Source organism: Notolepis coatsorum (genome assembly GCF_963971535.1).
Source record: "Notolepis coatsorum genome assembly, chromosome: 10".
NCBI lineage: Eukaryota > Metazoa > Chordata > Actinopteri > Aulopiformes > Paralepididae > Notolepis > Notolepis coatsorum.
In genome coordinates this window covers 92,567,061-92,592,620 of record NC_140174.1, presented here as the reverse complement: position 1 = coordinate 92,592,620, position 25,560 = coordinate 92,567,061, and the positions used below count along the sequence as shown (strand labels likewise).

General features: G+C 42.6%; 1 protein-coding gene across 1 annotated transcript in view; it reads left to right on the top strand.

Moving 5' to 3' along the window:
- bin3 (bridging integrator 3) overlaps nt 1–25,560 on the top strand; it is a 131,216-nt gene that overhangs the window by 46,591 nt on the left and 59,065 nt on the right. The window contains exons 2-3 of the mRNA XM_084322774.1: nt 5,801–5,849; nt 6,523–6,563. Coding sequence (XP_084178900.1) covers nt 5,801–5,849; nt 6,523–6,563 — 90 coding nt within the window. The remainder of the gene's footprint in view (nt 1–5,800; nt 5,850–6,522; nt 6,564–25,560) is intronic.

Sequence of the window (25,560 nt, the reverse complement as noted above, 5' to 3'; positions counted from 1 at the left end):
CATGGCAACTGTCCATCATCTTACCTTGGATACCGGGCCATTGACAACCTACACAGCCATGTGTGACTGGCAAGGGGGGGGGGGGGGGCTGTATGACTCTCACCAAGGTGTGACATTTAAGTTATTGTTTGGGGTGACTACAAGGGATTCCTCAAGTCAACACTATGCTGTGTGATTTGATATGCTTTTTGCTTATTTCTTTATGTACACTCGACTCGACGTGATTGTAAATGAGGGAAACCTCAGTTGCCTTTTTGAGTTTAAAAAAAGTTTTGAAATTAAATTAAATAAAAAATTCACTAAATGTGTTGCTACCCCTCGTAAAATGTAGCATATTCTAGTCACTTATTAGGCCTAATTCCTCATGCATTTGTTAATTGATTGGTGGTGTTGGCTTAGACTGGCTTAGATCCTGAGTATACTATACTGCAAAGCTTGCACTGTCCTGTGCTCTGAAATACCACATTCCTCTATAGCAGGGGTCAGCAATAGGCGGCCCGCGGGCCGACATTGGCCCGCCAGCAATAATTTCTGGCCCGTCAGTTTATTTTGAGAATATGATATTTATTTTACGCACGGGAAATATTCACTTGTGACGCCAGAGTGTCTTTGTGAAGCTGTATCTATCTATTCATCATATCTATGTCTGTCATTATAGCCAATTGAAATGCTAGAAATGGTCACATGGACTGGGAGAACCAATGGAATAGTCCCACCGGGCCGCGTGTATATTTTCCCTAACACACTTTCACTTCCACGTTCGGGATGCGAGCGATTAACGTTAGCAAAAATGTGTTAAAAAACAAAACAAACATCTTTGGATAGCTTCTTTGAAACGGGGAAATACCAACTGAGGAGCCAGAAGAGGAGCCTACGACCTCCAAGACACATAAAGCTTATTTTAATAAACAGGAGTCATACCTAAAATACGGGTTTATCGCAACAGGTCGGTGATTCTTGCGTGCCGAGGTCCTCTCTGCATAATATGTGGCGACAAGATAGCAAACGAGGCAATGATGACAACTGTGTTCAAGTTGGCAGATAAAGTAGCTGCATTCAACGCCAATCTGGAATTGGAGGGCGGCAAGTGGATATTTCATATTTGACATGTTTGAAACATTAGCAGGGATTTTGGAGGACTGAAACAAGCCCAGGGCAGTTATGGTGAGTCGTGTTTTCATGCATTCTTATCTGCTGTTCATCACTCGCCGCGGTGATCTGCAACAGCTGATCTGCTGTTCATGAATGAATGAAAACTTTATTAACAGATTGCAGAATGGGTACAATACAGTACGGCTCAATACACACAATTGTTAAGGGGATGTAGACCAGAGAAAGAAGTTTGTCTTGTTTACCTCAGGGTCCCCCATTTGCGAGTGCATCATGCTCGCTTATGCCTGTATTTTTTACTGTTGTGAAGCACTTTGAACTGCAACCTCTTTATGAAAAGTGCTATACAAATAAAGTTATTATTATGTGTATGCACCCGCCGCGGTGCTGCATTTTTCACTATTATTATATTAAATTAGCCATTGTTTTTGGTCCTGGCCCGCCATTCAATGGCTTGGGGAAAATTTGGCCCGTGGCCAGACGTAATTGCCGACCCCTATAGCATTCTATACAATATTTAGCATGTGTGCCTGTCTATTAGGGTTGGGTACCGTTCACATTTGAACCGGTACCGGTACCTGTGAATCGATACCGGTACCCAACGGTACCTTTTTTCGGTACTTTACTTTACTTTTAATCGACCTACCTCGGTTGTAAAAAAATTCCAAACTTCTAATTATTAGTGTGGGTGACCTGGCGAAGCCAGGTTGCCACCCACACTATAGTTATTATCTATACTCTTTTTATTTATTATTATTATTCCACCGATTTTGCAAACACTACTCTTGCCAGAGCGTTCGCGCCCCATACGCGTGAAAGGTATCAAAACGACCGGCTTGCCTATGGCAACAGCGCTATTCGAACTCGGAAAGGTTTTTTTTTCTTTTCTTTTTTTTACTTTATTTTTTAGCGTTTATCGCTTTTCTGGTCAAGCATGACCGACAGTTGTAGGGTGAAACGGGAGAGAGAGCAGGGGGAGACATTCGGCAAATGACGGCGAGTCCGGGAATCGAACTCGGAGTCAACCAGATCCGTGACGCAGCACGGAGTCCCGCGACGCAGCGCGGTAACATGGTGTGCTACCCCTGAACTCGGAAAGTTTCACCGCACCGTTTGGCTACGAATCGACTTTAAACAGGAAAATTTCGGTCCCATTGGAAATGCATTGCAACTTCCAGCTTGGAGCTGGAATAATTTTCTTTCCACTACCTTGGGTAAATTGCGAGAGTGATCTCAATTTTGGACGTAGAAAAAAAACAAACGCATCAAAACGATGACACGGCTGTCAGCTCGCAAAAGAAAAATAAATTGAATTGGACATTTCCATCTCAACTGACGACCATTTGTTTGAAGGTTCTCCTCCCCATTGACCGCCATGCAATCCCACTCTAGGAATCGGATGATTTTTGAGCTTTTTTCCCCTTCTGTTCCGATCGCCGAAGGAGTGCCACAATATCGCACGAATGCCACAATATCGCACACAACCCTTCGCCTACTCGTTTAAGTGCTCACGTGCGAGTCACAACGCTTCATCTCTTATAGTTTTCTTTTAATCAACGTGAAAATGCAGTCATGCATCTGCCTCCATAGACATGCATTGGATGGAAAATGCAAGTCATTGTGATTGCATCACCTGTGTGGCTCATGGCTCATGATTGGTTCAGCCTAACAGCTGTGAGGCTCATGGCTGACCTGCCAATGACCTCATCCACTTAACCCTTCATTGCCCCTCTGTGTTGCAGTACTGACTTGCTGGACAGCGCCCTCTGTCTTGCGGGTTGTGTCATTGTACTCAGTAGGGATATCCTCTTTCATTGGTCGATGTTGACCACCTTTCATTGGTCGATGTTGACCACTTCGCCGATCCTTAGACCATGCCCCCTTAGGCCACACCCCCTCAGTGTATCTCTTGAACCGTTTGTCGTAGAGACTTGCGGGTTGTTCCATTGTACTCGGTAGGGATATCCTCTTTCATTGGTCGATGTTGACCACTCCCCCGATCCTTAGACCACGCCCCCTTAGGCCACACCCCCTCAGTGTATCTCTTGAACCGTTTGTCGTAGAGACTTGCGGGTTGTTCCATTGTACTCGGTAGGGATATCCTCTTTCATTGGTCGATGTTGACCACTCCCCCGATCCTTAGACCACGCCCCCTTAGGCCACACACCCTCAGTGTATCTCTTGAACCGTTTGTCGTAGAGACTTGCGGATTGTGCCATTGTACTCGGTAGGGATATCCTCTTTCATTGGTCGATGTTGACCACTCCCCCGATCATTAGACCACGCCCCTAGGCCACACCCCCTTAGTCCCGAACAATTTAAAAAACTCGGAAAAGTCATAAAAAATTCAAAAACTCGGAAAAGTCATAAAAATTTCAAAAACTCGGAAAAGTCCGGAAACTCGGAAAAAATCCCAGAACTCGGGAAAACTCGGAAAAATCCCAAAACTCTGAGAAATCCGAAAACTCTGGAAAATCCAAAAAAATATTTAAACTCGGAAAAGTCCGATCTTCAAATGGTCTATGTTGACCACTCCCCCAATCCTTAGGCCGTGCCCCCTTTTTGTATCCTTTGAACCATTTGTCATAGAGACTCGCGAGAGACCCTCTCCCGTTGGCCGGCGGTGCACAGGCGTCACCCACACTTTCACAATTTCCCCCGCACGGAATTGTCTAGTCTTTATTCTTTCTTTATTCCACCGATTTTGCAAACACTACTCTTGCCAGAGCGTTCGCGCCCCATACAGGTGAAAGGTATCAAAGCGACCGGCTTTCCTATGGCAACAGCGCTATTCAAACTGGGAAAGTTTCACCCCACCGTTTGGCTACGAATCGACTTTAAACGAAAAAATTTCGGTCCCATTGGAAATGCATTGCAAATTAGAGTGCGGGAGCTGGAATAATTTTTTTTCCACTACCTTGGGTAAATTGCGAGAGTGATCTAAATTTTGGATGTAGAAAAAAAACACATCAAAACGATGACATGGCTGTCTGTTCGCTCACAAAAGAAAAATAAATGGAATTGGACATTTCTATCTCAACTGATGACCATTTGTTTGAAGGTTCTCCTCCCCATAGACCCCAATGTAATCCCACTCTAGGAATCCGATGATTTGAGCTTTTTTCCCCTTCTGTTCCGATCGCCACCGAGGCCACAATTGTCAAAGGAATGCCACAATATCGCACACAACCCTTCGCCTACTCGTTGAAGTGCTCATGTGCGCGTCACAACGCTTCATCTCATATAGTTTTCTTTTAATCATTGTGACAATGCAGTCATGCAAAGAAAATGCAGAAAATGCAAAGTCATTCGTGATTTCATCACCTGTGTGGCTCATGGCTCATGATTGGTTCAGCCTAACAGCTGTGAGGCTCATGGCTCAGCTGACCTGCCAATGACCTCATCAACTTAACCCTTCATTGCCCCTCTGTGTAGCAGTACTGAATTGCTTGACAGCGCCCTCTGTCTTGCGGGTTGTGTCATTGTACTTAGTAGGGATATCCTCTTTCATTGGTCGATGTTGACCACCTTTCATTGGTCGATGTTGACCACTCCCCCGATCCTTAGACCACGCCCCCTTAGGCCACACCCCCTTATTGTATCTCTTGTGTAATAGTGTATTAGTGTGTAAGTGTGTAATAGTGTAATAGTGTATTAGTGTGTAATAGTGTAATAGTGTGTAATAGTGTAATAGGGTAATAGTGTAATAGTGTAATAGGGTAATAGTGTGTAATAGTGTGTATTAGTGTGTAATAGTGTGTAAGCGTGTAAGTGTGTAATAGTGTAAAATAGTGTGTAATAGTGTGTAATAGAGTAATAGTGTGTAATAGTGTGTAATAGTGTGTAATAGAGTAATAGTGTGTAATAGAGTAATAGTGTGTAATAGTGTAATAGTGTGTAATAGTGTAAGTGTGTAATAGAGTGTAATAGTGTGCTATGCGACTTGCGGGTTGTGTCATTGCACTCAGTAGGGATATCCTCTTTCATTGGTCTATGTTGACCACTCCCCCGATCCTTAGGCTGCGCCCCCTTTTTGTATCCTTTGAACCGTTTGTCATAGACTCGCGAGAGACCCTCTCCCGTTGGCCGGCGGTGCACAGGCGTCACCCACACTTTCACAATTTCCCCTGCGCAGAATTGTCTAGTTTATTATTATTATTTATTTAGAACAATTAGTTTATATATATATATATACACACGCATCTTTAAATAAAAGATTATGTTTTACAAAATAACAAGTATAAAACGATTAAACAAACTACTCTAGCAGCAATTAACTATTCTGTGGCACTAAAAGGTACACATATATATATATTAAATGAATAAATAACGGTATTTATTTTACAAAATAACAACTATAAAACTATAGGAAATCCACACCGAGCAGAGGGGACAACCATTTCTAATTAGTGATATCCGCCTGCGATGGGAGCCAGATGTGCTGAGTGATGACAGGAAGCCAGTGCACACAGAGCTCAGCACAGTACAGAGGAGCAAAGGTTAACAGCTTTGGATTGACAGTCTCTGGGATCTGAAGGAGGCACTTGTTCACTTAGGTCTAAACTCACTTCCAATCGCCTCTGAAGCTACCGACACCAATCAAAGCAATTTAGATAAGCCTTTTAGGTAGAGCTATTGTATGTCATTAGCCTTTATCTGTACCCTAACCATGCTTCTGATCTCCTTTCAGGATTCCTTTCAAGACTGGACAACCAAAGAAGCAGATTGTCTCTAAAACGGTAAGTCACCACTCACCAATCCTTTTGCTTTGAGAGTCCCTCTCGTCAGATACATTTAACGGAATCTACATGAAAAATACCCCCCCACTCTTCGCAGACAACTTTAAGGCAGATGATTTCGCTGCCTAATGAAGGTTTTGTTGTCTCCACAAGGTCATAGAACACGAATAATAGTAGCTTAAAATCGTCTCATCATTGTGCCTCAGCTAAAAGAGCTTGCGTCGATTTGTCCGAGCCATGCGAGGGGGCAGAGGTGGTCGCCTTGAAGTGCCGACGAGTGGGTGTTCTCCTCGCTGGAGGAAACCACTTCCAGCAGACACTGTCGGACCGGGCCAGCAGTTTCCTGTGCCGTCCCGGTCCCAAAACCAGGGAGTGGGTTAAAGGCGGCCCAGTAGATGACGGCCAGTGACAACCTGGCAGCTGCCTCCCCCGTTGTTTTGGCGTATGTGTTTAAATCCAGAGGCCCCACTGAACCACAAGGCAGGAACCCATGCTACCTCAGTAACCAGTGTTTGTTTGGTTCCAGAGACAGGCTTGGGGGAGCACTGTCATTATCATGTTAGCATTATGTTGTGAATGATTAAACACTAATTTAGAGGAAGGGAATTGAAATGAACGCACATGTTAGATAATGTAACTAGTAACAAGTTTCCATGGGTTTTTTCTTTTTCAGGTTGAAAGAGACTTTGAGCGTGAATATGACAAGCTTCAAAAGTAAGTTTTCTGTTTTTAAACCAATACCTAAAGCATTGTAAATGGAGTGGACGCTGGGATAGGACTTAACTAGAAGGGAACAGCCATCCTAAAGCAGAATTAACATAGGGCGGCAGGGCCAAAATATCACATTAATATCCTCCTTTTTTTTGGGACGATAACTATATTTGATTGCTTTGTTTTTCCAGTACAGGTTACTATGTGAACTCAATTGTCAAGTTATAATGAACAGCATATGTATTTCCTGTAGCGTTTCATTATTAGTTCATAAATCCAGGATATCCTATAGTCTATAAGGATAGGATAATACAATTATCTATTTATTTAATCTAATTGGAGAGGTCAATAATAAAGTATTTTAATTTCTAACGTTTTTTTTTTACAACCATGAAATAACTATTTTCAATGACTGAATACCTTTACAGCTGTTATTTATCCGACAAATCGCAGTCAGCAATGTGCTATGAAACAACAGATAATTATCAGCGCATCCCGGGCCCTCCCCTGCTGTGAGGTTAAACAGAGACTCCCTGAGGGCGCTGCAGACTGAGTGGGAGCACTCTTTTACTCTCAGGTTGTGTTGAGTAGGAGGGCCCTTTTATCACAGAGAGGTATGGCACCAATAGACCGTATAGATGAGTCAGAGGAGCAGGCGTGTAGAGACATCTCGGCTCTCCAACCCCTGAGATCCATATCAGCAAATCTTATGGCATGTCACAAGTTAACAAATTGACCATGTTGTGCTTTTTGTGTTTTCCCCCTTACTTTTAGTGTGTTGTATAGCTTTACTTTTAGTGCGTTGTATAGCCTTACCTTTAGTGTGTTGTATAGCCTTACTTTTAGTGCGTTGTATAGCCTTACTTTTTTTTTGGATCAAATCTTTTTTATTCATTTTTTCAAACAAGAAACAACACAGCACAATAATGACAATAATACATAACAGACATCCAAGAACACAAACTAACACAGCAATGATTAGACAATAAATTAGACATATTATATATTGGATACACAACCAGTCAAAACAAGTTGTCACAAAGTAAAAGGATAACTAAATAAAATCTTTACTATAAAAAAGGGGCTTACCGAACCCCCTCCACCACCAGGCCCGACACCCGCAAGCCACAACCCCGGAGTACCCACAGCCCGGCCCCCCCGCGAGCCAAAGCACCACGCCTCTTTAGTGCCTCAACCCGCAGAGACCCCGAACCGCGCCCCCCCCCCCCCCCCCAGTCCGAGCCCACGATCACCAGACCCAGATCAGAAGGGGGTCAGAAAATATACATAGGATCAATATTGAATGAAAAATAATAAACAAAAACAAAAATACAAAAAACACCATAACCATCAACATACATGAATATTCGCTCGTCCCCCCCCCCCCCCCCTCTTGCCCCAGGACCCCAACGTGAGACATCAATATAATACCTTATTCAGTACTCAATTTCCAGAGTCATATGCGTTCTTTTAGTTTTTCCACCACAGCCCACCAGACCGCGATATTGGCCTCATTAACACCTATGACACGTGCAGTGGAAATCTCCAAATAAATAACATCAAGATAGGTGAGAACCCATACCTTCGGACATAACTTATCTGGTTGTATCCAGCATGAGGCAATCAGCTTTTTGGCAGCGGTCAGACCAGCCAAAATTAGCCTCTTTACTTGTACAGAGGTCGGCAACTGAGAAACATCATTTAACAACAAAACAGAAGGCAAGGCCGGTATGGTTAGAGAGAAAATCTCTGATAACTGAGTGGTGACATTTTCCCAGAAGATCTTAACAGGAGGGCATTCCCAATACATATGCATATATGTTCCAATGGCACCGTCTGGACACAAGGTACATCGAGTCAGGCCTGAGACCCATTAGGTTCAATCGCCTGGGAGTCAAATAAGTCCTATGAACAAAATTTAGATGGATCTGTTGGTTGATCTGGGTTGCGTGATGATAGCCTAATATTTTCCCATACCGCATCCCAATCAAAATCTATATCCAACTCGGGGATATCCTTTCTCCAAATCGTATCTAAGGGTAGGTCTTTATATGAGGCCGTAAGTAAGTGCCGATAAAAGTCAGACGAAGCCTCTCGATGTCTCTCTGTCATAAAATAATTTGTGAAACCGGTGTCGTTCTGGTGGAGCGTCCCATGGGACTCTGTGAGCCTTTAGAGCTGCCCTCATTTGTAAATAAAAGAAAAAGGAACTACCGGGGAGATCAAATTCGTTGGATAGGTCCTGAAAAGACCGGATATCAGTTGTTGAAAATATCCCTCAATACATGGATACCCTTCCCCTCCCATCTGGGGAATCTAATGGGTCGTTGTCCAATAAGGAGCAAATTGTTATTGAACAGTGGGGAATGCGTGTGCCATTTATGGCGGTTAGTGCGAGTTCTCTGGGTATCGCGCCAAACCTGGATCAGAGGGCCAAATCGTAATTTGCATTGTTTAATTGAGATGTTGGTATACACGATATCTTGAACGGACGTCAGGAAACAGCCGCTTGAGCGTCAAACCACGTGATAAGAGGTCTTGGATAGTATGCTTGGAAATAATATTTGAAGTCCGGAAATGCCAAAATCGAAGCTCGGCCCCGAAGCTTCGATTGCCAAAAAAAAATTCGAAGGTCAGACCTAGTAATCGCTAAAGTCAGCGGCGAATCTCAATGTACAGCCATTCACAACCGGAGGTTTCTGTCTGGCCTCTCTCAGTATGTGCTGTCTCGTCTGGAATCTCAGGCAGCAGAAAATGAATGTGCGAGGGTTTGCACGTCCGCCCTTCAACTGGGTAGCGGGTCTAAAGATCCTATGCGCTCTTTCGATCTCAGGTCGAGCTAGCTTTGGGAAACATTTTGGGACCATTTCCTCAAGGTACCTTATCGGGTCGTCATCCTCCGTTTCATCAGGCAGTCCATATATTCTCACATTGCATCTCCTACCACGGTCCTCCAGGTCTGCCGCCTTCATCTCACACTCACGTAGCCTGTCCTCCAAGTTTAATATTCCCGCAACGTTGGTCTCAGCCGCCTGCACGACCGCGGACATATCTTCCTCCGCCATGGTTAATCGAGTCTCTATTGTAGCCACCTCCTCCTGCAATGCATCCACCCTGCCCGCTAGCTTAGCCAAGATAGCGTCCGTTTCCTCTCGGAATATCGACCTTATAAGATCCCTATCCACGTTGATCAGGGTTCCCAACTTGCTCTGCGTATGTTTAGACATAATTCTAACTTCTGGAAAATCAAATGGTATAAAAAATAAAAACGTAATCAGGGATAATGTGGCCCGGTTGCCGAGCACCAAAAAATCAGCCAGCCATGTGCTGTGGAACGGAACCGGAAGTTGTATAGCCTTACTTTAGTGTGTTGTATAGCCTTACTTTTAGTGTGTTGTATAGCCTTACCTTTAGTGTGTTGTATAGCCTTACTTTTAGTGTGTTGTATAGCCTTACTTTAGTGTGTTGTATAGCCTTACCTTTAGTGTGTTGTATAGCCTTACTTTTAGTGTGTTGTATAGCCTTACCTTTAGTGTGTTGTATAGCCTTACTTTTAGTGTGTTGTATAGCCTTACTTTTAGTGCGTTGTATAGCCTTACTTTTAGTGTGTTGTATAGCCTTACCTTTAGTGTGTTGTATAGCCTTACTTTTAGTGTGTTGTATAGCCTTACTTTTAGTGTGTTGTATAGCCTTACCTTTAGTGTGTTGTATAGCCTTACTTTTAGTGCGTTGTAACTTGTATAGTCTTACTTTTAGTGTGTTATATAGCCTTACTTTTAGTGTGTTGTATATAGAGTTGTTCCGATACCGATACCAGTAGGGATGCACCAATATGAAAATTTGCCACCGATACCGATACCGATTGTACAACTAACACAATCGGCCGATACCGATACCGATATTTGTGGCAACAATATTTTTTTAAATATTTTTTTTTGTAATATTTCTTTTTTTTGTAATATTTTATTTAATTTTATGAAACTACTGTATATTTGTGTTACAAATATGTGCTCACCCATATGAACATAGGCCTCTTTACTTACTTAAAAAATGGAAACATCAAGAAATAGCACTATCTCTCTCCCAGTATGTTCTGCAGGGCTGCAGCTAGATACTAGTTCTCCCAACATGGTCTACCTGCTGGGCTGCAGCTAGATACTATTGTCTCAACCAATGAAATTTAGTCGATTCTGCCAATTACGTCACACACCGCTTGCACCCGCCTCTGCTGTTACCACCAATCGGCAAGCGCGTATACATTTTTTACTTCGGCTTTTGTCCGCCATTGATTTTGACGAGAGCTTTTCTACAACAACAACAATGGCGGTGCGGCTGACGTTTAGCTTTTAGCTCCGCAGGATGACTTAAATGAGGCATAATGATTTTACTGCAACTAATGTTATAATAAAACAAAGCCTTTCTATACATGTGTCTGATTGAAAACGTTATTAACAGATTGCAGAATGGGTAAAACTCAGGGCTCTGTGAGCAACGGAAGGAACTGAGCTAGTATGAACGCTTGCTACGTTCGGGTAAATAATATGCTCATGTTATTGAACGTGTAACACTAACTATATAACGTTAATGCCACAAAACGAATGCCTTGTTAATCATAAGTAGTAACTTTGATGCAGTAGCTTGTGTGTGTGTGTGGGGGGGACTGGGGACGGCGTTGTGCAGGTCGCGAGTGAACTTTTTTTTGTCTTGACGCTACACAAATTGATGGATATTTATCGGCTACTGCCATCGGCACATTCGAGCTTATCGGCCGATAGGCCGATTGCATTCAACAAGGCACTTATCGGCCGATACCGATACCCGACCGATACATCGGTGCACCCCTAGATACCAGTATCAGAAATGCCGCCGATACTGCCTAAAATGCTGGTATTGGTATCGGCGAATACCCTCTAATGTTGCGCTTCGATACCATATGATGTCATTTATCAACAACACTGCGGACGTAGGACTCTGTGGCTCTGCAGATATACCCTACTCGCTGAGTGAGCATTATAAAACAAACGTGTGCTTAATCGACCGTGAATTAAAGTGTCAATTGCCATTTGTCATTTTAACAGCAGAGCAAATACTTTCTTAAAATGCCATCGTCCCGACAGAGCGCTGTTGACGGGGAGCTCTGATGAGTTCACTTGGTGGCTGGTATTAGCATTGAACAGTTAACCGAAAGCTAGCTTTAACGTTACCTTGGCTAAAGTTGGGGCTATTCATAATCCAGCAATAATGGCTGCAGACCTGCAAGCAAAGTACAGCAAGTTGGCAAAGGAGTATTGCAAGTTAAATCACTGTCACCAGCAGTGCATCAAGTCAAGTCAAGTCAAGAGTTTTAATTGTCACGGCATACAAGTATACAATGAAATGCGGGTGGTCTTGCCCGCAACGATGTGCAATACAGTGGTACATCATATACTAGAATCCAATAAAAAAAAACATTGTGCAATAAACAGGTAACAGGTAACATGGTGTGACATCTCGGTATCTGTACATAGTTATTTACAGAGCATATAGGACATGCTAGGTAGCTTTGGTAGTGCAATACACTGTTCCTGTTGTACTAATTTAAAGTGGCCTTTCCTTTTGGCCATAAGTGTGCGTGTGTGCGGCATGAGTGTGTGCCCGCTCATGTTAAAGTGTTAAGTGGCTGCTAGTGTGTGAGCGTGCACAGCGTGCGTGTCGTGTGTGTGCTCATGTGTGCTTATGTGTGGATAGTTCAGTGTTCTGTGGTACTCAATGTTCATTGTTCAAGACTCTGATGGCCTGGGGGAAGAAGCTGAGCCTAAGCCTCTCTGTCCTAGTAGCTGGGGTTCGCAGGCGTCTGCCTGACCTTAGCAGCTGAAACGGGCTGTTATTGGGGTGGTGGGGGTCTTTCATTATTCTGCAGGCTCTGGATTTGCACCTCTTGTTGTATAGAACCTGCAGGGGAGGTAGTGCAATACCCGTGGTGCGCTCGGCTGAGCGAACCACTCTCTGTAGGGCCTTCTTGTCCTGTGCCGTGCTGTTTCCATACCAGGCAGTGCATGTGAGCGGATCGGAGCGTGAGCGGCGCGGGGAGCGGAGCGGGCGGTTTTGACGTGAGCGAGGAGTGGGTTTTAAAATGTGTCGGCGCGACGTCCGGCGCGAGAGTTCTCCTCCGCTCCAATCCACTCCAGGCTGCTCACAGTGGTTTAACACTGATGTAATATACATGCAGTACAATGCCAAAGCAACAGATGGCGATGTACAAACATGAAGGCCATTTTCAACCAATGAGAAGGGTGAACCTGTGATATCCTGTGATATTGCTTATTGCCAGCGGAGGAGTGCTGCCAAGTGCTTCCGCGTTTTCCCTGATTGGCTGCGACACGCCCCGTGGCAGGCGCGGAAGCCGCAGAGCGGAGCGGCAGAGCTTGCGGCATTATGTAGCCGTAATCCGCGATGATTTTCATTCGAAGCTTAGCTCACCTGGCAGCGCTGCGGTCCTGCGGTCCGTTGGTGACAAGTTCGAATCCCTTCGATTTTATTTTTATTTTTTTTAACGTGTATTCTTTCGCCGGTTAAGGTTAGGCATGGTTAAGGTTAAGGTTAGGCATTGTTTCGGAGTTGGTTAAGGTTAGAAGGGTTAAGTTTAGGTGCTGTTAAGGAGCTGGTTAAGGTTAGAGTTTGTCTTAGAGAATGGCAATATTCTTTCTATGGTTAAGGTTAAGCATGGTTAAGGTTAAGGTTAGGCATTGTTTCGGAGTTGGTTAAGGTTAGAAGGGTTAAGTTTATGCGCTGTTAAGGAGCTGGTTAAGGTTAGAGTTTGTCTTAGAGAATGGCAATAGACAGCCTATTTCCGCACTGCCGCTCTCTCGCGCTGCCGCGGTCACATGGGCGTCGGTGATGAATGCGGAAGCATTCTTGCACTCTTCCGCTGGCAATAAGCTACACGCGTTCAGGCTTTGTCACTCACTCCTGTTAGAAAAAGTATCGACGCCATTGTTGTTGTCGTTAGCTTACATGCTAACGTTAATGGCAGCGACCATAGCATTGTGGCTCGGCTAGCTATCATCGCTTAATAGAGCTAGTGAATGGATAAACAACGTTATTTAACATTGCAGAATGGCTACAATTACAATGCGGCTCAATACAAACAATTGTTAAGGGGCCCAGGGGGTGTAGACTGTTGTAGTTTGAGCTAATTTACACCATGCTCCAAAATAATAAAAAAAAGAAATCTGCCGAGCGATCTGGAGCGGGGAGCGCTCGATTCAAGGTGAACGAGCAAAGAGCGACTTGGGGGCGGGGTCAACATGAGCGATTAGCGGAGCGGACCAAGCTTTAAAGAGCGAAGAGCGGATTTCTCGGCCGCGCCGATCCGCTCACGTGGCCTGGTCACCAGTAACGTTACAGTCTTTCCATCTACCGGTAGCTCATGCTAGCTAACCTAGCTCAAGTTAACGTCATCATTGCACAATTGCACGTCGCGTACACAATTAATGACATGTTGCGGACAGCCATATCGGTGACAATGTTTAGCTTTTAGTGCCAAATGATAAGAGTCTGAGGCGGAGTCTCAAAAGAGAATGTTGAATATTTATTGTGCAAAAATCACAACAACAGAGCCTCTGGTACTAAACGGAGCCTTGTGGAAGCAAGTGCAGCAACGAATAATGTCCGTGTGGAACTAATGTGCCAACAACCTTTCCGTGGGTGAACTCATTGAGATAGTTTTCAATTACTGATACTAATACTAATCTATACAATCACCTGTTGTTGAATAAATACCATTACTTTATAGTTATTACTAAAAAACAGTATATATAAAACAGTAGCTGTATAAAAAAATATATATAAGTTTTATAATTTATATAATTTTTTATTTCTTTTAATGTATGCACTGGTATCGGATAAGTATCGTATCGGCCGATACCCAAAGCTTGGGTATCGGAATCGGATCGGAAAGGAAAAAATGGTATCGGAACATCTCTAGTTGTATAGCCTTACTTTTAGTGCGTTTAGTGTGTTGTATAGCTTTACTTTTAGTGTGTTGTATAGCTTTACTTTTAGTGTGTTGTATAGCCTTACCTTTAGTGTGTTGTATAGCCTTACCTTTAGTGTGTTGTATAGCCTTACTTTTAGTGTGTTGTATAGCCTTACTTTTAGTGTGTTGTATAGCCTTACTTTTAGTGCGTTGTATAGTCAGCTAAATTTAGTCAGCTAAATGACTAAATGTAAATGTTGTATACCAGTAGCCTTACTTTTAGTGTGTTGTATAGCCTTACTTTTAGTGTGTTGTATAGCCTTACCTTTAGTGTGTTGTATAGACTAACCTTTAGTGTGTTGTATAGCCTTACTTTTAGTGTGTTATATAGTCAGCTAAATTTAGTCAGCTAAATGACTAAATGTAAATGTTGTATACCGGTAGCCTTACTTTTAGTGTGTTGTATAGCCTTACTTTTAGTGTGTTGTATAGCCTTACCTTTAGTGTGTTGTATAGACTAACCTTTAGTGTGTTGCATAGCCTTACTTTTAGTGTGTTATATAGATTTACCTTTAGTGTGTTATTATATGGCCTTACCTTTAGTGTCTTGTATAGCCTTACCTTTAGTGTTATATAGTGTGTTGTATAGCCTTACTTTTAGTGTGTTGTATAGCCTTGCCTTTAGTGTTATATAGTGTGTTGTATAGCCTTACTTTTAGTATGTTATATAGACTTACCTTTAGTGTTATATAGTGTGTTGTATAGCCTTACTTTTAGTGTGTTGTATAGCCTTACCTTTAGTGTTATATAGTGTGTTGTATAGCCTTACTTTTAGTGTGTTGTATAGCCTTACCTTTAGTGTTATATAGTGTGTTGTATAGCCTTACTTTTAGTGTGTTGTATAGCCTTACCTTTAGTGTTATATAGTGTGTTGTATAGCCTTACTTTTAGTATGTTATATAGCCTTACCTTTAGTGTGTTATATAGCCTTACCTTTAGTATGTTATATAGTGTGTTGTATAGCCTTACTTTTAGTATGTTATATAGCCTTACCTTTAGTGTGTTGTATAGCCTTACCTTTAGTGTGTTATATAGCCTTACCTTTAGTATGTTATATAGTGTGTTGTATAGCCTTACTTTTAGTATGTTATATAGCCTTACCTTTAGTGTGTTATATAGCCTTACCTTTAGTATGTTATATAGCCTTACCGTTACTGTTATATAGCCTTACCTTTAGTATGTTATATGTGACCACGACCAGCGATTGTGACCACATGTCTCCATCATCATTTTCCATATTTTAGATTTTTTGCCATATTTTAGATTATTCTTTTTTTAATTTATGTTTTTGGTAGATTTTTATTGTTTTTTTTTTCTCCGGGCAGTCCGGCAGAGAGAGAGAGAAAGTATGGGAGATATAGGGGGAAGACATTCGGCAATGGTCGCCGGGTCCGGGACTCGAACCCGGGACGGCCGTGTTGCACCGCAGCGCTGTACATGGTGCGCCACCCTGGCGGCGTGTTGCTTAATAACAGCGCAACAGTGCAAAAATGCTTCCGCATTCGTCACCGCACGCCAGTACGGTAATGCGCCTTTCATTTTCCTTCGCCCAGCGCCCAGGTGCGTGCACCGGCGGCGGCGTGCTCGCTCAGGTGCGTGCACCGGCGTGCTCGCGAGGTGCCCGCGCATGCGCATGAGATCCCGCCTTGGTTCGACACACACATTATTGGTTCAATTTGTTCAATTTGGTTATTAACACCATAACCAAATTGTTGTTATTAACAACACAGAGCATTTAGACCTTTTACTGTGGGTTCAACAGTTTTAGTAGCAGTGCACAGAACCAGAGCATTTAGACCTTTTACTGTGGTTCAACAGTTTTAGTAGCAGTGCACAGAACCAGAGCATTTAGACCTTTTACTGTGGTTCAACAGTTTTAGTAGCAGTGCACAGAACCAGAGCATTTAGACCTTTTACTGTGGTTCAACAGTAGTTCATACAAGACTTTCTTTGTAAAATGTGTCATAATGACTGTAGCATTTGTGTGTGTAACGTACACTGTAAGAAATAAATGTTTTTTCACAGGAAATTCACTATTATTTTACAGATTACTTTTGTTTTTCTACTTTAAGTGTAAATGCCATACAAATATAGTAAATTACCTTTTATCAAACTATTAACCATTAAATAAAGGTTGTAATTCCTTCATAGTTAAATACAGTAGAGGTTGCATACTTCATTATCTAAAGATGGTAAGTTAGAGTGTTGTGTTCACTCATAGTTAAAGACTGTAGAGGTTGAGTACTTCATTATCTAAACATGGTAAGTTAGTTAGAGTGTTGTGTTCAGTCAGACAGTAGACAAGTAGAGGTTGAGTACTTTATTATCTAAACATGGTTTGATTGATTGATTGAAAAGTTTATTAACAGATTGCAGAATGGGTACAGTACAGTACAGCTCAATACATACAATTGTTAAGGGGATGCAGACCAGAGAAAGACTTTCGTCTTGTTTACATCAGGGTCCCCCATTTTCAATTCATCATAACATATATGACATACATGACATACAGATAGACAGTACTGCTACATCTATACATTTATGACATATCAGATTTGCAAATACAGTACTGTTTGTGATACAAAAGTGTCCAGAAAAAGGAGTGTATATACATTTGGCGTAGAAACTGTACATTGGTGAGTTAGAGTGTTGTGTTCATTCATAGTTAAAGACAGCCGAGGTTGAGTAGTTTCTTCTGATATTCCATAGTAAAGTACACGTTAACGTTACAATGTGTTGTGTTCACAACACTGTTTAGTTAAAGACAGCCGAGGTTGAGTAGTTTCTTCTGATATTCCATAGTAAAGTACACGTTAACGTTACAATGTGTTGTGTTCGAGGCGGTTAGGTGGCCGAGCGGAGATTGCGTTCGTCACCAGCCCCACAGGCGAATCCAGCTCACAGCTCCGGGGTTGTCACCAGCTTGGCTGGCCTTCTGCACTAATACAATTGTCTGTATTAGAGGGTGGGAGAAGCTGGCGGGGTGGGTCCGGGTCGTTGTAAACAGCGACTCCTACAGTTCGGTCGGGGCGCCTGCTAAGCGCGGATAGGACTCGAGGGGGATAGTGTGGTCCTCCCACACGCTACGCCCTCTCGATGAGAATCCGCGCTGCCAGGTGAAAAGAAGCGGTGATTGGCTGGACGTGTGTCGGAGGAAGCACGTGGTAGCCTCCACTCTCCCAGATGATCTGACTGTGGGGGGTAAGTGCGCAGCGACCAGGAAGGGACTGGGAATTGGCATACGACTAACATTGGGATGGGAGAAAATCGGAGGAAAATGGAGGGGGGAAAAAGACCAATAAAAAAAAAAAAAAAAACAATGTGTTGTGTTCACAACACTGTTTAGTCTGACGACGCGTCGCGAAGTACACGTTAACGTTACAATGTGTTGTGTTCACAACACTGTTTAGTTAAAGACAGCCGAGGTTGAGTAGTTTCTTCTGATATTCCATAGTAAAGTACACGTTAACGTTACAATGTGTTGTGTTCACAACAGCGTTTAGTCGCCTCCGGCGTCGCGTCGCGATAATATACTATATTCGCGAAGTACACGTTAACGTTACAATCGTCGCGATAATATACTATATTCCATAGTAAATTACACGTTAACGTTACAATGTTGCGTTGTGTTCACTCATAGTTAAAGACAGTTGTGTTCACTCATAGTTAAAGACAGCCGAGGTTTCAAGTGATTCGTTGCAATGTACGCGGAAATGCCATAGCATTTGTCTAAGCGGGCCTGAAAAGAAAGGCGCTTTACCATAGTGGCCTGCGGTGACGAAAGCGGAAGCATTTTTGCACTGTTGCGCTGTTATTAAGCAACACGCACCCTGGCGCCCCCCCCCCCCCCCCCCCCCCCCCATATTTTAGATACAATTTTTTTTTTTAAGTTTGAAGATGTGCTCATTTGAATCTTGTCTTAGTTCAGCAAGCACAGATAACGGCTCTAAAAGTGAGTCTAAAATGTATCACCTTTGCAGGTCTGTACTGGGCGTGAACAATAGCCCCCTACAACCCGCCCAGCCATTCATTCACATGAATAGAATTAACATAATCTGTCAGTAAGTGCTGTTACAGGAGTGCAATGACTTGTGAAAATAGCCGTTATACAAGCTACCAAAACGTTACTTAGAACCTTGCAGCCAATGGAGATATATATATTTTTATAAAGTAGAAGAAGTAGACGTTATTGTCTGTCTGTTAATATTGCACCGGAAACAACCAAATCTAATTCCTTGTATGTGAAAACTAGCTCATTGTCATTTAAACAGGAGCCAAACCAGCCTGTTTGAGGCTGGCTGAACCTTACTGCCTACAGCCTGTACAGCTGTAACTAGGTGCTTTCTGAATATAAAAAACATGCATGTTTGTAGATGGACCACAAACATTTTAATATTAAACTGGCAAATGGCCATAATGGCCTCTTTAATCTTCCCATTCAATCGGCATAGCCCTGGAAGAGAGATCTGGCCTAATACGGCTGGTGATTCCTCATGAATGCAACCGTTTATTAATCTCTAAAGAGACATAATTGCTCCGTGCACAACGGTACACAACAGTACACATGTTCCTCTGTGCTGTTGAAAGCAGAAACTATCAAATTACAAAACAGCCACCACACACAGAGGATGGATGGAATGCTGACTTAATAATCCACCTTTTTATTGGCGGAGTCTCAAGAATTAAGTAGGCCTTATGCCTGGCACGCACTAGAGGATATTGCAAATCCTAACCGATATTGAAACAGCGGTAGACCCCACACATAACATCATATTTCACTGATCCTTTTGTCTTTCATTTAGTTAAAACACACACATCAAACGATTTTGCCCAAACTGAGCACCATACACTTGAAGGTTACACTCCAGTCCAGACTTTCTGAACCTAGAGTCTTGCAAGCGATGCAGGGCTTGACATTAGGGATGGGTACCGAATCCGGTACTTTTAAGGATACCGACCGAATCGTGTCTGTACTACCGAGTACCATTTCACGTGAGATCCACTGGTGCCGCATTTCGGTAATGCTTTATTTTTTTAGTCCGATGACGTCAACGTTTTGTTTACCGCGAAACGAAACCTATGAAGTGTGCTGCACGTTCACACGCACAATACACGCTTACCTAGGATTTGACTTGATTCAACAACAAAGCAGTCGGGGCAATGGCAAGCGGTCGCAAGTGTGGTAGGTAGATAAAACATTTAGAGACAAATACAGAAAAAAGCTACCGTTGGGTACCGGTTCACAGGTACCGGTTCAAATGTGAACTGTACCCAACCCTACTTGACATGAACACCACCACCCGCAGAATGCAGGGCGAATTGGGCTTTTTCTCCATTTTGGTGCCCGAAAAAAGGCACTTCCTGTGGTGGCATTTTGAAATGGACACTGCCAGTGTGTTCGCTGTCAAAAACTACTTATAGGACTGTCCTGTTTCTCTGAATCCTCAGGAATATTTTTGATAATTTCTGGGAAGTTGAGAGAAAGGAGAGGGAGAAAGAAAAAAGAAAAAGGCACACGATTTTGGGTCATTATGTGCGTTGCGTGCGAGTTGCCAGGCCACCCTGGCTGCTCTGTGACCGGCAAGGTCTCCCCTACACCAGGAGGAGGCATGGAAAATATGCCTCAATTACGGCAATAATCATAATCGTGATTATTTTGATGGATATTGAAATCACAATTATTAAACGCAATGACTCGTTGATTTGAGAACATCGTATGACGTCGACTGAATTAATTTGACCTTTCTTCTCGACCGAAGGCTGCTTTTCTGTCATCTTCTACAAGTTACCAAAGACGTTTTTCTGGAGAAACGCGCCGTGGCTCCCTCCTCCCTCTCAACATGAGGGTGGGGGAAGGAGCGGGTCTCACTGCCGTGAAGGAAGTGTGCGATGCGTTTACAATACCAGACAAAACCAGAGCCAAGACTGCTTGTTACCATGCAGGTTGGCACCTTGCATGGTTGCTTCCGCCGTCTGTGTGTGAATGTGTGATTGAATGGGTGAATGTGAGGTAGGGCTGGGTAATTAATCGGAAAAAAATCGCGATCTCGATTCATAGACCTATGCAATCTCAATTCTAAATTATGATTTTATTTTGTTTTGCTTTTTACTTAACTTTTTTAAATGATGACGATTCTGACTTGAGTTATTTTGTATGTTACAAGAGACTTTTAAGTTTAAGTCAAGCACTTTCATATATGTTATGTTTAAGTTTGTCAAGCACTTTGATATATGTTATGTTCGTTGTCTGTTTAAGAAAGAGTGCAATAAATGATTTGATTGAAAAAATAAGAATCGTGTGAGAGAATCGTGATCTCAATTCTTAGAGGGAAAAATCGTGATTCACATTTTTGCAAGAATCGACCAGCCCTAATGTGAGGCATAAGTTGTAAAGCGCTTTGGATAAAAACACTATATAAATGCAGTCCATTTACCATTTATTCAAGTGCTGTAGTGTGTCCCTAATCTTAGGTCCACAAATGGGGTATGCGTCAGTGGGTGACGGGGCCGGGCTGATGGGTGGTAAGCAGAGTTTGAACTGCGGGGCACAGGAACACCGGAGCAGCTGTTCCTGTAGACCTGCCTATTAGCACCTTTTGGAACCAGACCCCAGACTTCACATTGGCACACAGCCAGACGGGCCTCCCCTCACCCCCTTGTTTACCATTAGCTAGAACAGATTGGTGAAGATGCAAGGCGATTGGATTTATTCTGCAGCACATCTCAAAAGAGGAAGGAACCATTTGAAACCTAAACCGTGGTTCATTATGAGCTTGGGAAGTTTATTTCTGTCGTTACTCGTTAGTAGTTGCATTCACCACATTCGGCTACCTATTACATTGACTATTTAGTGACATTCCACTAAATAATTGTCCTTGCCTATATTACTACCTGCTATACTAATATGTCTTGCACGATATACTCAAGACCGTAGCACTGTTTGACACTGTTTAATGAACATGGCTACTCAGCTGAAAGAGTTGTTTGTCCTGCTGACTTGTCGTACAGAACTTGTAAGTCGCTTTGGATAAAAGTGTCCGCTAAATGACTAATGTAAATTAGAATGTAAACATAGGGTGTTACTGGTTACTTAAGAACACGTTAAAGGGGGCCACACTCTCTGCACAAGCCCTGTAACAAATATTGAAACCTACTTGTGGAGACTTGTTTCAGCGTTTCCTTCACAGCTCGTACTGACTGCAGCGTGGCCCCATTGACTTTGCATTGATTTTGTGGCTAACTAACCATAGCTGTCGGTGTCCAGTAATAAATATTATGAGAGCACAGCTTATAATTTGCTTTGACAAAAGGGCCCGTACTACCCAAATTGACAGCCAAGGTTAACCACCACACGGCACACCAGAACCGTAACTGTATAGAGATTAAATTCATTATAAATAGCCTAACCAAGACAACAATTGGCCTCGGCCTGGCATTACTGACCCAGAACCACTGGAGAATAATAGACCACTGTAGCTAATTAACCAAGTTCAATTTCATTCAGAGCCAAACATTGAAACATATAAATGCTGCCTTAGAGTTTATGCCCATTTACTGCACAGCGGCAGCACATAATAATAAACCTGCGTTCTTACCTTGTGCTGCAGTCATAACACTCCAAATGTGTTGTTGTGCTCCGGGGTGACACTGAGGAAAGTCTATCAAGGCATGAATCCAACTGGGCAACGACGCTTCTGTGTACATGGATCAGGGTCTGGTGTGTTAGTCTCTGTACATGGATCAGGTGTGTTATTATAGTCTACATGGATCAGGTGTGTTAGTCTACATGGATCAGGTGTGTTAGTCTCTGTGTACATGGATCAGGTGTGTTAGTCTCTGTGTACATGGATCAGGTGTGCGGCCCTCTGGAGTATAAAGTGTCTCCTTCAGGGTCACAGTGGGAGTGACTGTGGTTGTAGAGCCAGAGGTGCTGCTGCTACTCTTTGTTTCCCTTTTCTGCCTCAGATCTATTAGGCTTTTTAGCCTGGGATGGATTTCTATAAAGAAATTCTAAATGCGCTTTTGTGATGTTGAGGCTAACGTCTGTACCAGCACACTGTTGACCCGGGATGTTCCCACCACTAGTCATGAATGAGCGGGAGATGAGTTATGATAAGATAAGATTTGTACCTCACTGTTTACTCATTTTTACTCACTGTACTTAGATTGTACTTAGGCTGTACTTTAGATTGTATATTGTATATTCCTCTTTTACTTACCTTTTTACTTACTTTTTTACTGTATGAAGCACATTCGCAGGGGCTCATACAGAACCAAGCATTTCACTGTAAAGTACATGTATTTTATTGTGACAACTAATAAACAAACTTGAAACTTGAAGATATTCCTTTATTGATCCCATTGGGGAAATTCAGGCATCATAGCAGCATGGGGGAGCGAGTGTGTGTGTGTGTGTGTAGGGGGCGACAGTGGATCAGGAGGTAGAGCAGTCGTCTGGTAATCCGGAGGTTCCCGGTTCGATTCCCGCTCCTCCCGGGCAGCGTGTCGAAGTGTCCTTGAGCAAGACACTAAACCCCTAATTGCTTCTGATGTGCAGGTTGGCACCTTGCATGGTTGCCTCTGCCATCAGTGTGTGAATGTGTCAGTGAATGGGTAAAATGTGAGGAACAAATTGTAAAGCGCTTTGGATAAAAGCGCTATATAAATGCACCATTTACCATTTTTGTGTGGGGGAGGGGGTACAGATATGGGCAGGGTAATAGTAGAAAGACATAAATATAGGCAATACAATTAGATCTGAATATACAAATATGAGAGAAGTAAACAATATAATTGAGTTGACTCTGAATAGAAAAATATGAGAAAAATAAACCGTGTAAACAAATATGCAGATGAGGGTCTGTATGCCCTATCGGTTAAGATGGCAGATTCATTCTGATTAATTATGTGTTTAGTACGTTGGGGGGGACGCAATGCAAAAAAGAAAATACAAAAACTCTATATGCCCCTCCCCCTTCTGTCTAATAGTAAAATGCCTCATCCTCCTCAGAGCTCAAGATAAAATAAAGAAGTAATTATCAAATGATGGTAAATTATTAGGTTGTTAACACACTTCTGAAAGAAGTTGATTTTGTAGGCCTAATTATGACAATCTAGCATTTACAATCGCATTAATCACTGTGGCAATTAAATTACTTTCAAAATAGCTTGGCCTATCTAATATAAATATAAAGATTGAACCTATCTCAATTTTCTTGCCGTCATTAGTTAGGAAAATGCAAAGGTTTCCTTCCCTGTCATGGCATTTAATGTAAAATGCACTTTGGGCTGCAATTCTTGTATGAAAGGTGCAATACAAAAGTTAATTTATTATTCAACTGAGGTGAATGCTCCCATTGGCATTTACATTTAGTCATTTATCTGACTCTTTTATCCAAAGCCACTTACAAGTTCTGTACGACAAGTTAGCAGGAAGGGTACAATGCTTAATTAATTAGTGGAAGAGTGCATGATAGTAGTAGATAGACAGTAATAACATAATTTTCTTTTATTAGCAAATAACCTAAAGCAATGCGGTCAGTGGCATGGCTGTGAACTGTGAGGCTAATATGTAGCATAACAGATAGTCCAGATCATCTCTGAGGAAGTAGGAACTGCACGTACTACAACGTATGACTTATATCATGCCAGTTAGGGTACCTTATGTATACCGCACCTGTGTATACTGTATATTGTACTTACTCATGGACATGGTATATATTTGGATTCTAAGTGTTATTGACCATATTTATTGTAACATATAATATAACTGATAGGGCATACAGAGTTGATTGATTGATTGGTTTTTATTGTGGAGTAAAGACAGCATCCAAGGGATAAAAACATGAGAAAGTGCAAGCACTTATTTCCATCATGGTCCCTGATTTTGGACATGGACAGACATCATTAAACATAGAGCATCATAATAAAACATAGAGCATCATAATAAAACCAGAGCATCATAATAAAACATATAGCAACCCCATAAAACATTAACCTGTATTTCACTTCTACATATACTATCAAGAGACTAACAGATACGCCCTACCCTCTCCTTCCGAGTCATCTGCACCTTTGACTACACTGCCTACTTGCATTATGCTTATATTCAGAGTTAATTATATTGTTTACACTGCTTATTTGTACTTTTTCTACTGTAATATAATTTGATTGCCTATATTTATGTATTTCTACTATTACCATGCCCATACCTGTACCCCCTCATGCTGCTATGATGCCTGAATTTCCCCAAGGGGATCAATAAAGGAATATCTTATCTTGGTTTACGCTGTAGGCTTAAAGGAACACACCAACATTTTGGGAAATGACAAGAAGATGGATACCAGTTTCCTCTCTGTGCGTTCAGTAGAAAGCTATCTGGCTGCATGCTAGCCTATCTTAGCACAATGAATGGAAGCGGACATGACCGGTTAGCCTAGGCATTGTCCAACTAACACCTCTCCCGAAGGCTAACAGGCCATTTCCGCTTCAGATTCAGATTCAGATTCCTTTATTGAGCCATTTGTGTAAAACACATTGGTAATTGTTGCAGCAATACAGTGTATGCTTTTTTCACAGTAAACAAACACCAACACAGACAAGAAACGAAAACAGTGCAGTGGGGGATTAATCAATAAATAAAATACATATATATATATAAAGTGAAGTGTGCAGAGATCCAGTACGGACTAGTGCAGTGCAGTCAATGTCATTGTGCCAGTGTCACTTGGGGGCAGAGGGGGGGGGGGACCTGAGGCATTGATCAGCCTGGCGGCTGAGGGGAAGAAGCTCAGTCTGTGTCGAGCTTTCACAGCCTTTGGGATCCTCAGCCTTCTCCCAGAGGGGAGCAGGGTGAAGAGGCTGTGACCGGGGTGGGATGGGTCGGCCATGATCTTTCTCGCCCTCTTCAGCGCCCTGGAGTCGTGCAGGGACCTGAGGGAGGGCAGGGGTCAGCCGATCACCCGCTGCAGCTTGGCAAGATCT